Source organism: Pantherophis guttatus, chromosome 2 (assembly GCF_059756535.1).
Source record: "Pantherophis guttatus breed Tessera chromosome 2, ASM5975653v1, whole genome shotgun sequence".
In the NCBI taxonomy this organism is placed as follows: Eukaryota; Metazoa; Chordata; class Lepidosauria; order Squamata; family Colubridae; genus Pantherophis; species Pantherophis guttatus.
Genome location: NC_142064.1, coordinates 279,663,587 through 279,676,832, shown reverse-complemented (window position 1 = coordinate 279,676,832; position 13,246 = coordinate 279,663,587). Strand labels below are relative to the sequence as shown.

General features: G+C 43.8%; 2 protein-coding genes across 6 annotated transcripts in view; both read left to right on the top strand.

The window, feature by feature from the left end:
- The window catches only part of LOC148116003 (uncharacterized), a 47,741-nt gene that overhangs the window by 7,348 nt on the left and 27,147 nt on the right, over nucleotides 1-13,246 (top strand). The window lies entirely within an intron of this gene.
- LOC148116006 (uncharacterized) overlaps nucleotides 1-13,246 on the top strand; it is a 20,604-nt gene extending 7,358 nt beyond the window's left edge. The window contains exons 2-4 of one of the 5 annotated variants that reach the window (XM_087884628.1): nucleotides 6,532-6,658; nucleotides 6,845-9,228; nucleotides 12,771-13,246. In XM_087884628.1, the coding sequence (XP_087740754.1) occupies nucleotides 6,532-6,658; nucleotides 6,845-9,219 (2,502 nt within the window). In that variant the 3' untranslated portion in view covers nucleotides 9,220-9,228; nucleotides 12,771-13,246. Of the gene's footprint in view, nucleotides 1-5,174; nucleotides 5,219-6,531; nucleotides 6,659-6,844; nucleotides 9,427-12,770 lie in introns of those variants that run through there. The other 4 variants (XM_087884630.1, XM_087884631.1, XM_087884629.1 and 1 more) reach the window with 4 other exon arrangements.

The following is a 13,246-nucleotide window of genomic DNA, read 5'->3' as shown; positions in this document are numbered from 1 at the left end:
TATTTGGAATGCTCAGTATGTAAATCTACTAAATTAAAAACTAGTCCCAGGCCAAAAAAATCCACCAGATCAACTAACAAAATTTTTGACTTAGTACACATGGACTTAGTTGGCCCATTAACTCCATCAATCACTTATAGAAAACGTTACTTCCTAACAATAGTAGACGATTACAGTCGCTATGGTTTTGTTTACACATTGAAACACAAGGATGAAACCTTTCAAAAATTTAAGGAATTTTACAAACGCATAGAAACACAACATAATATCAGAATAAAACAAATTATGACAGATAGGGGATGTGAATTCATGTCTAAAGAATTCTCCCAATGGTTAAAGGATAGAGGAATGCTACATTACACGTCTAGTCCATTTTCTGCGTTCCAGAACGGGATTGCAGAGAGAAAGAATTCCACATTACAAGCCATGATTAGATGCACATTAGAGGATGCTGGTTTAGGCAAACAATTTTGGTCAGAAGCCCTACACTATTCAAATTACACTCAAAATAGAACCTGGTCCAGTATTGTGAATAAGACACCATATGAGGTGATGTATAATAGGAAACCAAAATTAGCACACATGCACATATTTGGGGTCACTGCAGACGTACACATACCCAAACAGTTGAGAAGAAAGGGAGAAAACGTATCCAGAAGACTAAGATTTATGGGATATGAAACTGGCACCAAAGGGTACAGATTCATTGATAATAATAATAAATTTATAGTTTCCAGAACAGCTGTGTTCCATGAACAGGCCAACTGGTCTAAATTACATCTTAATGAAATATTTCCGAATAAATGCAAAGATACCAAATCTCGTGAGGAAGGGACAATAGAAAATCAAAATGTCATCAAAAATAAAAACAAAACCAAAACATGGACAAATAGTCAACACAAAATAAAGACAGACACATTAACAAAAAAGGAAGCAAGATATTTGCATGACTACCATAGCAAACCAGAAAGAGCTATTAGGAACAACAGAAATCAAATACCAAATAAATACAGAGATTACATAATGCATATGGATGGTGAACAAATAACACCTAATACATATGAGGAAGTATTAAAACTACCTCGTGAAGAAAAGGAAAAATGGGAACTAGCTATGAAAAAAGAGATGGAAAGTTTGCAAGGATTAAATGTATTCACACCTGCGATTGCACCTAAAGATAAAACAATTATTGGTACCAGGTGGATTTATAAAATTAAGAACCTAGAAGGAGGCAATACCTTATACAAAGCTAGATTGGTTGCACAAGGTTATGCACAAAAATATCCGGAGGACTATACTGACACATACTCCCCCACAGTAAGAACAGAGAGTGTTAAAACAGCTCTAGTAGTAGCATCCGCACTCAATCTTGATGTATTTCAATATGACATACAGACTGCGTACCTACACGCAAAACTAGATAAGGAAATATATGTAAGAGCACCTCACAGTCAATACACCAATAAAAATGAAATTTGGCTATTGAACAAGAGTTTATACGGATTAAAGCAATCTGGCAAAAGATGGTACGATTGCTTGGTAAAAGTACTTAAGACCATGGATTTCAACGCTACCACTGCTGATAACTGTTTCTTTGTCAAAAAGAGTGATGATCACATTGAATTTGTATTGATTTATGTAGATGATATTTTATATATAGGAAAACACAAAGAGAGAAGAGAAATCTTTGTAAACAAGTTAAATGAACATTTCTCGTTGAAATCTCTAGGTAAAGTAAACAAATACCTTGGTGTACAAATTAACAAAACTAGAAGGGGATTCAAACTTACTCAGAAAGATAAGATTATTGAACTTCTAAACAAATGCAATTTAAACAATGCCAAACCCTGTGACACTCCTATGCAAACTGATTTCCTTAGAAATACTGATGAATCTTCCCCTGAATTCAGGGATAATACATTTTATAGATCAGTCATAGGTTCACTTCTTTATATATCTAATTGGACCAGGCCAGATATTGCATTACCACTCAATTTATTATCAAGGCACGTTAGCAAACCAACAATGTATCACTGGGAAGCTGTCAAAAGAATTTTAAGATATCTGAAAAGTACATTAGACTTTTGCCTAGTATTAGAACCTAGTGATAATAAAGAACCAAGACTTACATGTTACGCAGATGCGGATTGGGCTGGAGATATATCATGCAGAAAAAGTACTTCTGGTTATATTTTTCTGTTAAATGACTGTCCAGTTTACTGGTACACTGGTAAACAAGAACTGGTAGCCACTTCAACCACAGAAGCGGAATATGTTTGTTTATCCAAAGCTGCAAATAACCTTGTATGGTTTAATGATTTAATTTCAGATGTTTGGAAAAAACCTGCTTTGCCTTTTGTTATGCATGAAGACAATAAAGCGGCCATTGAAATATCTAGATCCGATGCCATTGGACAAAGATCCAGGCATATAGATATAAAATTTAAGCATGTGAGACAATTGTCTCAAGATGGATTTATCAAAGCAGTGCATTGTGATACCTCTGAACAATTAGCTGACATATTGACGAAGCCTTTACCTTCTAAACAGCACAAATACTTAACTTCCAAATTGTATGTCTTATATTGTCCTGAATCTGAATGTAATTGGTGTTGTATAGCGAACCGGCATTTAGAGGGGGATTTGTCAGATGTAAATGCCTTATTCCCTAATGTGTAAATAATGTATATATGGGATATCAGGGGTTAACTTATTCTTTGGTTCTTAATGTATTCATAATTCACTACTCCCACTCTTGGCTCCACCCTTTGTATATATAAGGAGCCACCTCCACCATTTTCTTCGCTTCTATCTGTGAATATTCAGTGAATATAGAATGCCTATTATAATTAAAGAGAAATATATTTAAACCTCTAACTCTCATTATTATTATTGAGTCTGATCCTAAAAATATTGCAACACAGACCATGACAAGGGTTCAATATCTACATCCCCTATATCAAGGCCACTCAACCACTGACCAGAGATAAAAACTAAGTCCAGAGTGTGTCCCCCCATATGAGTAGGGCCGTGAATTACTTGGGTCAGGTCCATGGCCGTCATGGAAGCCATGAACTCCCGAGCTACCTCAGATGTTTCACCGCTGGATGGCAGGTTGAAATCCCCCATGACCACAAGTCTGGGGGTATCAGCCGCCACCTCGGCTATAACATTGAGCAGTTCGGGCAGGGTCGTTGCCACGTGGCAGGGAGCCAGGTACGTGATCAACAGACCCATCTGCACCCCACGACCCCACTTCACAAAAAGGGACTCACATCCGGCTATCTGAGGTACAGTGGTCTCCCTCGGATCAAGACCTTCTTTTAGAATGACCGCCACCCCCCCCCCGCCCCTGCCCTGAGCTCTTGGCTGATGAAATGCACGGAAGCCTGATGGGCACATCTCCACGAGGGGAACTCCCCCCTCATGGCCCAACCAGGTCTCCGTGATACCTGCCAGGTCCGCTCCCCCCTCCTGAATAAGATCACAAATGAGGGGGGCTTTATTTACTACGGACCTGGCATTACATAACATCAGCCGGAGACTCGGGCCCTGAGACTCTAAGCAGCCTGGGGAATGGGAAGAGCTAAGGGGACCGGGGCACGCAATCGCTCGGAGATAGCGAGCACGTGCCCCCACCACATGATATGGCCCCCTTCTCCCGCCATACCTGCCCCTCCCACTCAGCGTGTTAATAGAGAAGCCCTCACTAGAGGGCATTCTAACAGTCCCCTTTCCCCCAGCGTCCGCACCCCCTACGGCACCATTAATAGCAGCCGGACTGGTCTCCAACCCCCGTGGGTTTTCCCCAAAACCCACATAACCTCCCCCACACTCAGAACCCCTTAAAAGTCTATTTTAAAAAGTCTTTAAAAAACCCCTCAATCCCCTTTTTTGCGACATGCCACCTCTCGGGGTCCCAAGATCCGTCATTAAGGTGGGCCCTCGATAACATAGAGGGCCAGGCCTGCGAGAGGGGGGAATCTCGCAGCGCAAGAAGCTTTGCCCTAGAATACATTTTAACACTAGAGTGATAATACAAATTTGGCCTAGACATGGCCTAGGGGTTTATAATGATGGTTTCAAATGTCCAGGAAGCAAGACTAAGTTAATCGGAAGAGTCACCATTACCCTCTCACAGTAATGGGTAGGAGTCCTCACGTTCAGTCCAGCTGAGGGAAACTATCCAACCACCCTCTTAGGGTGGTTGGCCATCCTAATCAAGGCAAGATGGAAAAAGTCAGAAAAAGTCCAAAAACCACCCTCTCACGGTGGTTTGGGCTTCCTGGCCCTGGAAAGATGAGTCCCATCCGCGGCGAACGTAGTCTGGAGTTGGCTCCATCCATCCTCCCGTAACTGCCTTGTCCTCCATACAGCCAGGAGACAGGACGAAAGACAGAGCCAGGTCCCAAGCTCTGGGGAAGAAAGTCGACATTGGCCGATAGGCCGATAACAGGGCCAGAAAAAGGGAGTGGGGGAGGCCATCCATAGCGACCCAATACTTGAGCCATCCACCAGCCTCTCCAACCCCAGGTCTTTCCACACAAACCCTTAACGTCAGCCATGTATCCTTCAACCCCTGAGCACAATGGGGTTCAACTCCCCCATTTCAATGTCGAGGCTTGATGTTCCTCTCCTCTCCTCCAATGCCAACAACTCTCCAGCTCTCAGCACCACCGCCCTCGACCTGGTTGCCACGCAGCAGCCGCCATTACCACAGCGTCATCCTCGGCGCTGGCCACACCCGAGCTCCCAGCGTTCCCCAGCGCCCCCAAAAGAAACCCCCAGGGGCATCCAGGGTCAGGGGGGAGCTCGCTGGGCATCACCGCCGCCACCAACGCTCTGACCGCCGCCGCCTCGGCCAAACAGGGAGAAAAAAACGGCGGAGCCGATGCAGCCGGGCTGTCGGCGTTCAGCCTTGGCGTTCTTCCACCCGCGCCGTCTTCCGGTCACTTCTCCCCAGCCACGAGGTTCCGGAGGGCGAAAAAGCCCTCATCAGGCTGGGGAGAGACTCCTCCAACTGGAAAAGGGGTTGCTGATGTTCATGGCAGCCCCAGAAGACCCCTGCCAGTCCACGAGCCACCCATCCTTAGACGCGATCTAGACGGGCGTCGCCATCTTGGGGCATGCACAGTTTTTATTATTTCATATTGTTTCATCCCCCGGAACCTCAGGTCTTTATAGTGGAGGATTAACAACAGTTGAGCTTCCAAGGCAGGTAGGAGGATTCTTCCCTCCCCTCCCCAGATGTGCCAATCTCGCAATAACAGAATAACACTATGGGAAGGGATCTTAGAGATCTTCTAGTCTATCCCCCTGTTTCAAGCAGGAGACCCGATACCATTTCAGACAAGTGGGTGTCCAGTCTGTCCTTAAAAACTTCCAGCCCACAACTTCTGAAGGCAAACCGTTCCATTAGTCAATTGTTTTCACTGCCAGGAAGTTTCTCCTTAATTCCAGGTTGCCTTTCTCCTTGATTAGTTTCCATCCATTGTTTCTTGTCTTGCTTTCTGGTGCTTTGGAAAATAAGTTGAGCACTTCTTGTTTGCGGCAGCCCCACAAATACTGGAACACGGCTATCATGTCTCCCCTAGTCCTTCTTTTCTCCAGACTAGCCATATCCAGTTCCTGCAACTGTTTTTCATATGTTTTAGTCTCAAGGCCTTTAATCCTTAGTTGCTCTTTGCACTTTTTCCAAAGTCTCCACATCTTTTTAGTAATGTTGTGACCAAAACTGAACTCGGTATTCCAGATGTGGTCTTTACTAAGGATTTTTAAAAAGTGTTGACCATGAGAGCCTAAAGAAAAAGTAAAGTTCAAGCTTGACTTTTGCACAGAAATTAAATGGTGAACCCACTTGATTTGGAAGGATTCATCGGCTCACCACACTGGGTACAATTAACCCAAAGTTGGATTCAGTCAAGATATCCAAGGTCAAGCCCATCAATGGACAACAAACGAATATGTGGTTGCTGCTCCTCTGGCATCAGACAAACCAATAAAACATTAACTAGATGTATCTCTAGCCAGAGGCACTTTATGTTTTCGGAAAGGTTCTCCAGGGAAGATGTTTGGTCATGAAATTGCCCAGCAGCTGTCCAGATAAAGTCAGAGACACTGACACAGACTTGTAGATTTTATATAAATATAAATATGTTTAACCTACAAATTTACTGCAGTCTTTGTCATCATCCAGAAAAGGAAGAACGTAAGATAGTCAGGAACATCATGATGTAAATCTAAGGAGAAGGAAAAAAGGAGGGAAAAAAGGGAAACACCCCTTTATACTTACAGTAACCAATCATAGCGTAGATTGCATCATGCATGAGTCAGCACTCTCTAATCAGTTACAATTGTGTTCCGGCCTATTTGTATACTTTACTGTTTCAGATTCTAAATTCAATATCCTAACATGTTTGTTTGCCCTACATGAAAACTAGAGGTTTTTCATTAAGAAGTAGACGCAAATGTAATTCATTGTTAGGAAGGTTCATGGAATAAGTTGTTGTTTCTCTCCTCTCCTTGTGTCAGGATTTGATATCGCTTGAGGATGTAGCTGTGTTTTTCTCCGTGGAGGAGTGGGCCCTGCTGGATTCTGAGCAAAAAGCCCTGTACCAAGAGGTCATGCTGGAAAACAAGAGGAACATGGCCTCCTTAGGTAAGAGATTCTGTTGAGATATTTACATTTAGTAGCCAAAGGTCAAATCTTATATCAACTTAATAACAAGCATAGCATCATGTTTTGGACAAATGAGAGTTTGGACGAATATTTATAGTGTTCTGGTGCTTGATCCCTTTCACACCTAAGTTAGTCTTAACTTTTCTTTTTTTTTTCCATTCCAAGCAGGTGACGGATGGGAGATGGAGGATTCTGGCCAAGAGGCAGCAGCATCTTTGCCAAAAGACAAAAAAGAAGACGTAGAAAAGATGTATGGAAAGCAAAGTTCTGAGGAAAAGCAGTTAATGGGGGAGCTGGAGAATTGCTCTGGTTTCCCTTGTCCAGATCCCAATGTTTTATTGGATGGAGATGATTGCCAAGAAAAAGGAGAGTGTTCAAGGTGTGGGAAAACCCTTCGAGATGAATTGGGATTATGTGACTGTTGCAAAATCCCCGCAGGAGAGAAACAGGATGAAAGCAGGCAACACTCCAGAGGGACCCTTCCTCCTCCTTTACATGAAAGCATACAAGAAGGAGGGGAAATGTACAAATGTACGGAGTGTGCAGAAAGCTTCGATACAAGCCGCTCCCTTGCATCACATAAAAAAATTCACAAAGCAGAGAATCCACACAAATGTCTGGATTGTGGAAGGACCTTCAGGCAGAAAAATCATCTTAATTCACATAAGAGGGTCCACAAAGAGAGGAAGCAGCATCAATGCATCACCTGTGGAAAGACCTTCAGAACCAGCACCTCCCTTGCTTCCCATCAAAGCAGCCACAGAGAGGAGAAGTTGCATCAATGTAGGGAGGGTAGAACGAGGCTTACTTGGAGCAAGGAACCGAATTCCCCCCCAAAAAGCCCCACTGGTAATAAATCATGTAAATGCCTGGAATGTGGGAAGTACTTCCGCTCTGCAAATGACCTCACTTACCATAATAGGACCCATACAGGGGAAAAGCCGTATCATTGTACAGTGTGTGGGAAGAGTTTCACCCATAAAGACAATTTCAATTCACTTAATAGAATCCACACTGGAGAGAAGCCGTATAAATGCAAAGAGTGTGGAAAATGCTTCAGAACCACCGATTCCCTTACTTGCCATAATAGGATTCACACAGGGGAGAAGCACTATGAATGTTTAGAGTGTGGAAAAAGCTTCAATAGACGTGATACACTAACTCAACATAATAGGATGCATAAAGGGGAGAAACCTTATAAATGCCTGCACTGTGGAAAGAGCTTCAGTCAAAAAGTTCATCTTAAGTCACACGAGAGGACCCACACAGGAGAAAAACCATTTCAATGTATGGAGTGTGGAAAGCGCTTCCATTGCTCTTCACACCTTACGGTCCATCATAGAATCCACACGGGGGAGAAGCCCTTTCAGTGCCTGCAGTGTGGAAAGCGCTTTGTCAGTTCTAATGGCCTTCATGCCCATGAACGGACCCACACAGGGGAGAAACCATACAAATGCCTGGAGTGTGGAAAGAGCTTCGGTGACTCCAGCAGCTTAACCTCCCATAGAAGTGTCCACAGTGGAGAGAAACCGTATCAATGCTCCGAGTGTGGGAAGTGCTTCAATCAAACAAGTAACCTTAATACCCATAAAAGGACCCACACAGGTGAAAAGCCATATAAGTGCATCGAATGTGGCAAATGCTTCACTAAATTGTCGTCCCTCACTCGCCACAAAACGCTCCACACTGGGGAGAAACCATATCAATGCTGCACGTGTGGAAAGAGCTTCAATACAAAAAATGGCTATGTTGTACATAGCAGAACCCACACTGGGGAGAAACCATATCAGTGCCTGGAGTGTGGAAAACGCTTCAGTGTTTCTGGAGAACTGACAATCCATAAAAGGATTCACACAGGGGAAAAACCATATAAGTGCACGGAGTGTGGCATGAGTTTCAGAATAAGCAGTAGCCTTCGTAGCCACAAGAGGACCCACACTGGGGAGAAACCGTATACATGTCATGAGTGCGGAAAAAGCTTTAGTCAAAGACATTCACTTAAGAACCATAGAAGGCTTCACTCAGGGGAGAAACCCTATAAATGCCTGGAGTGTGGAAAATGTTATAATGAGAGTGGCAGTCTTACCTCCCACATGAGGATCCACACAGGAGAGAAACCGTTTAAATGCATTGAGTGTGGAAAGAGTTTCAAAGACGGAAAGACTCTTACGCGTCATAAAAGAATCCACACAGGGGAGAAGCCATTTAAATGCATTGAGTGTGGAAAAGCTTTTAAAGACGGGAGTTATCTTACGCGTCATAAAAGAATCCACACAGGAGAGAAGCCGTTTAAATGCATTGAGTGTGGAAAAGCTTTTAAAGACGGGAGTTATCTTACGCGTCATAAAAGAATCCACACAGGGGAGAAGCCATTTAAATGCATTGAGTGTGGAAAGAGTTTCAAAGATGCAAGTAATCTTAGGTGTCATAAAAGAATCCACGCCGGGGAGAAGCCATATCAGTATGTGGAGTGTGGAAAGAAATTCAGAACCTGTAGTGACTTTAATCGACATAAGAAGATGCACAGCAGGAAAAGATGATGCTAATTGGTTTGTGTTGATTCTCAAAATTTGCTTCATGCCCAAGAGAATCTGTAAAAATGCATAGTGTATGGAAAAGGGGTTCCAAAGCAGTAGACTTTTTTGATCCATTAAAAATAAGAATTTCTTTTTATAATTAGGAATTAACTTTTGGATACTGAGTTTTTCCCAAAATAAAACTTGCTTATATTTTTTTGGGCTCCAAAATAAGCCCTAGGTCTTTTTTGGGGGGGGGACATGATTTCAGATTAATCAGCCCAGCTGTTCACTTTGCACCCCCTGATGCACGCAGAAGAGGTGGCAAGGGGGACCAACGTTATCTGGCAGCTGCTGCATCCTGCCTGTCCCTTGGTCATTGCACTCTGTGGCTCGTCTTCGCACGGCGGCACCAGCAGCAGACAGAGGCATGGGGATCCTAATATGCCGCTGGGCTGCAGGCAAACTAAGAGACCTGATGACAGACCTCCTGTGGCCACTCACCCACTCCAGCTCCATATTTTCGACTGGAAGCATTGCGGCGAGACAGTTGGGGAATTAGCGGGCTCCAATGAGCTCCGCAAAAACCCAGACTGACGAACTGCTGCCAAGGGGTCTTCCAACCGGAACCGTCCTGTAGGGATGGGGAAGAAGGAAAGGTACCTCAGAAGACCAAGAGGAACAGGCAAGTTCCTCGAAGGTCAGAGGAAACTCTCTAATTCAGCAGCGGAGGCAGCAGCCATTGAGGCTGTCAAGAAGCTGGGGCAACCAGGCAAAGTATTGAGCAGGAGTGGTGACTGGAGTTTTTGAAGCTGGGTGAGTGACAGCCAACCCACAGGCGAAATAACAACAAAAAAACCCTTTTAAACCTGACAAAACCCCAGCGTAAAAATAGCGGCTAATGGGCATGGGGGGAAGAAAAGAGGATGTATGAAGTGGAATTTAACGGGACAAAAGAAAATTGACTTTTGAATAAAATTATTTGGAAAGCTTTGGAATAGAAAGAACATAAAAAACTTAAAATGATTACACTGGGATTAACAGTGAAAAGATAAAAAAAAGAGAGAGTAAGGGTGGAAAACAACAGGAAATGCAGGGCAGAATAGAAGAGTCCAGGATTTTGAAATACAAAATGATTACACTGGGATAAACAGAGGGGAAATAAGAAAAGGAGAAAAGAGATGGGAAACAAAGGGAAATATAGGGCAAAATGGGAGAGTTCAAGATTTTAAAGCGCAAAAGGAAAAAAGGGGAAAGAAAAAGGCAAAAATAAAAATGAAAAGGGAGAAAAAGAGAAAGAAATGAAAGAGAAATATGCTATATATACTTAGAATTGAAATATGAATTGTAGTAAGAAATGGGAAATCGTATGATTGTAAAAATGAAATGAATAATAATTGGAATATTTTTATTTGCATTTTTGAAATTTGAATAACGATAAGTTTTTAGAAATATGAATAAATTTAAACTAATAATTGAAATACCTTTAATGGTATATGGTGGTGAAAGTAGAAATGACTACCGTATTTTTGGGTGTATAAGATGCACCTTTTTACCCCCCAAAAGGGGGTGAAAATCTGGATGCGTCTTATACGCTGAATGTAGCCCCGCCCACCCTCCGGCTGCCACCCTTCGGCCATTTTTGGGCAGTTCCAGGCGGCAGGGATCTGGGTCAGGGCACAGCCTGAGGAACAACCCTCTTCCGGACGGTCTGGGGGGGGGGATCCTCCTGGCAGCTTCGGGGAACAAGGCGGGTGCCACGATTTGCGGCTGGTTACCCCTCTGGCCGCCTAGCGGGCAGGTCAGGGCAGACTGGTCGCGATGACTTCACTCCACAGCAATGTGAGGAGCCTCCACCGCCGCTGCCTAAGTCCTTTGTGCGCCCAGGAGCCAAGCGAGCCAAATGGGAGCTCCTAAAGTCAAACGCCCCTCTTTTCCAGGCACCGCTGCCCGTATTCCCCAATCCAATTTTCAGAGCCGCGTTTCAGGCGGCGGGCAGCCAGTTCCCCTGCTATGTGCAGCGGATTGGATTCAGGGTGGGGATTGCAGTGCTGCTGCCTGAAAGTGCTTTTCTTCCCATTGCACATTGCAGAGGCACGCGGCAACGGGAATAGATGAGAATAAATATCATGGCAAAAAGGAAGTATAGAAATTGTAAATTTAGTTAAAATGAAAATACATTGTTTGTGTGTTTGTGTAAAAAATAATTTTTTTTTTTTTAAAAAAAGATGAAGTCGGAGACACTGACACAGACTTGTAGCTTTTATATTGTGAGTTTTCTGCGGGCCGCCCATGAGGTCAATATTGAGAAAAGACACGGACATGAGTTTTCTCGGGATGAGACGACCCAGATCTGACTCCGGGAGCCTCTTTTATTGTACACAAACAAAGGCAGGAGGGGTTTGTTAGCTTAAGCCAATAATATATTACAGCATGTCTCATGTAATGCATACGTAAGTACAAGTAATACATGGAAGCAATGCCCAAATTTGGGAAGATCTATAATTCTAGCTGCTAGTGAATTGTTACAGCCCTTATCTCGCATACGCGGTACAGCATGATTCTCTCATGCCTGCGCGTAGCTCCTGAGCATGTTACAACATTATATAAATATAAATATATTTAACCAACAAATTTACAGCAGTCTTTGTCATCATCCAGGAACATCAATGAGGTAAGTCTAACACCGTGATGGCCAACCTATGGCATGGGTGCCACAGGTGACACGCGTAGCCATATCAGTGGGCACGCGAGTTCAACTCTGGCGTGAAACAGACTGTTTCCTGTCTTGAGGGCCGGGGGTGGGGAAGGCCCGTTTTTTGCTGTCCCCAGCCTCCAGAGACTCTCTAGGAAGTTGGTAAATGGGCCGTTTTTGGCCTCCAGAGATGTGAGGAAGGCCGTTTTCATCCTCCCCAGACTTCTAGAGAGGCTCTGCAGGCTGGGGACAGCAAAAAAAGAGGCCTTCTGATCCCACCAGAAGTTGGCAAACAGGCCATTTCTGGCCTCTGGAGGACCTCCAGGTGGGTGGGGAAGGTCCTTTCCCGACTCCTAGAAAGGCTCTAGAGCCAAGTGAGAGAGAAAAAAGGACCTACCGGGCCATCATGTGCCAGGAGCGGGAGGGGGGGTGTTGCACGTGCATGCGCGGGGGGGCTGCATAGAATTATGGATGTGGGCACATAGGTGCACGAACCCCCGCCCGCCCCCCACTCCTGGCACGCGATGGCGAAAATGTTAGCCATCACTGGTCTAACACATCATGCAGAACACACAGAAGGAAAAAAGGAAGGGAAAAAAGGGCAAACTCCCCCTTTATACCTACATCAACCAATCGCAGGGTAGATTGCATCCTGCATGAGTCAGCACTTTTAACTAATCAGTTACAATTGTGTTATGGCTTATTGTAGACTTTACTGTTCCAGCTACTAACTATTCAATATCCTAAGATGCTTATTTCCCTACTTGGAAACTGTGGAGGTTTTTCATTAAGAAGTAGACTCAAATGTAATTCATTGAAGTGTTCATTGTTATGAATGTTCATGGAATATGTTGTGGTTTCTCTCCTCTCCCTGTGTTAGGATTTGGTATCGCTTGAGGACGTAGCTGTGTTTTTCTCCATGGAGGAGTGGGCCCTGCTGGATTCTGAGCAAAAAGCCCTGTACCGAGAGGTCATGCTGGAAAAGAAGAGGAACATGGCCTCCTTGGGTGTTAAGATACTGTAGTGCACAATACTTTTTTTAAAAAAAATTAATGCATGTGAAGTCGTTTGCTTTACTTTACTTTATTTTGGATTTATATACCGCCCTATTCCCGAAGGACTCAGGGCGGTGAACAGCCAAAAGATAAAACACAAATAATACAAAATTTAGAAAACAATATAAATGCACATTAAATAATTTGGCCCAAACAAATTAAAACACCCCTATTGTTTTAAAACAAATTTAAAATTAACAATTAAAAGGAAGTTAGGCCAGGCCAGCCTGTTGAAATAGAAAGGTCTTGAGGGCACGGCGGAAAGTGCGCAAAGCCGGGATCCGTATCTCCGGGAGGAGCT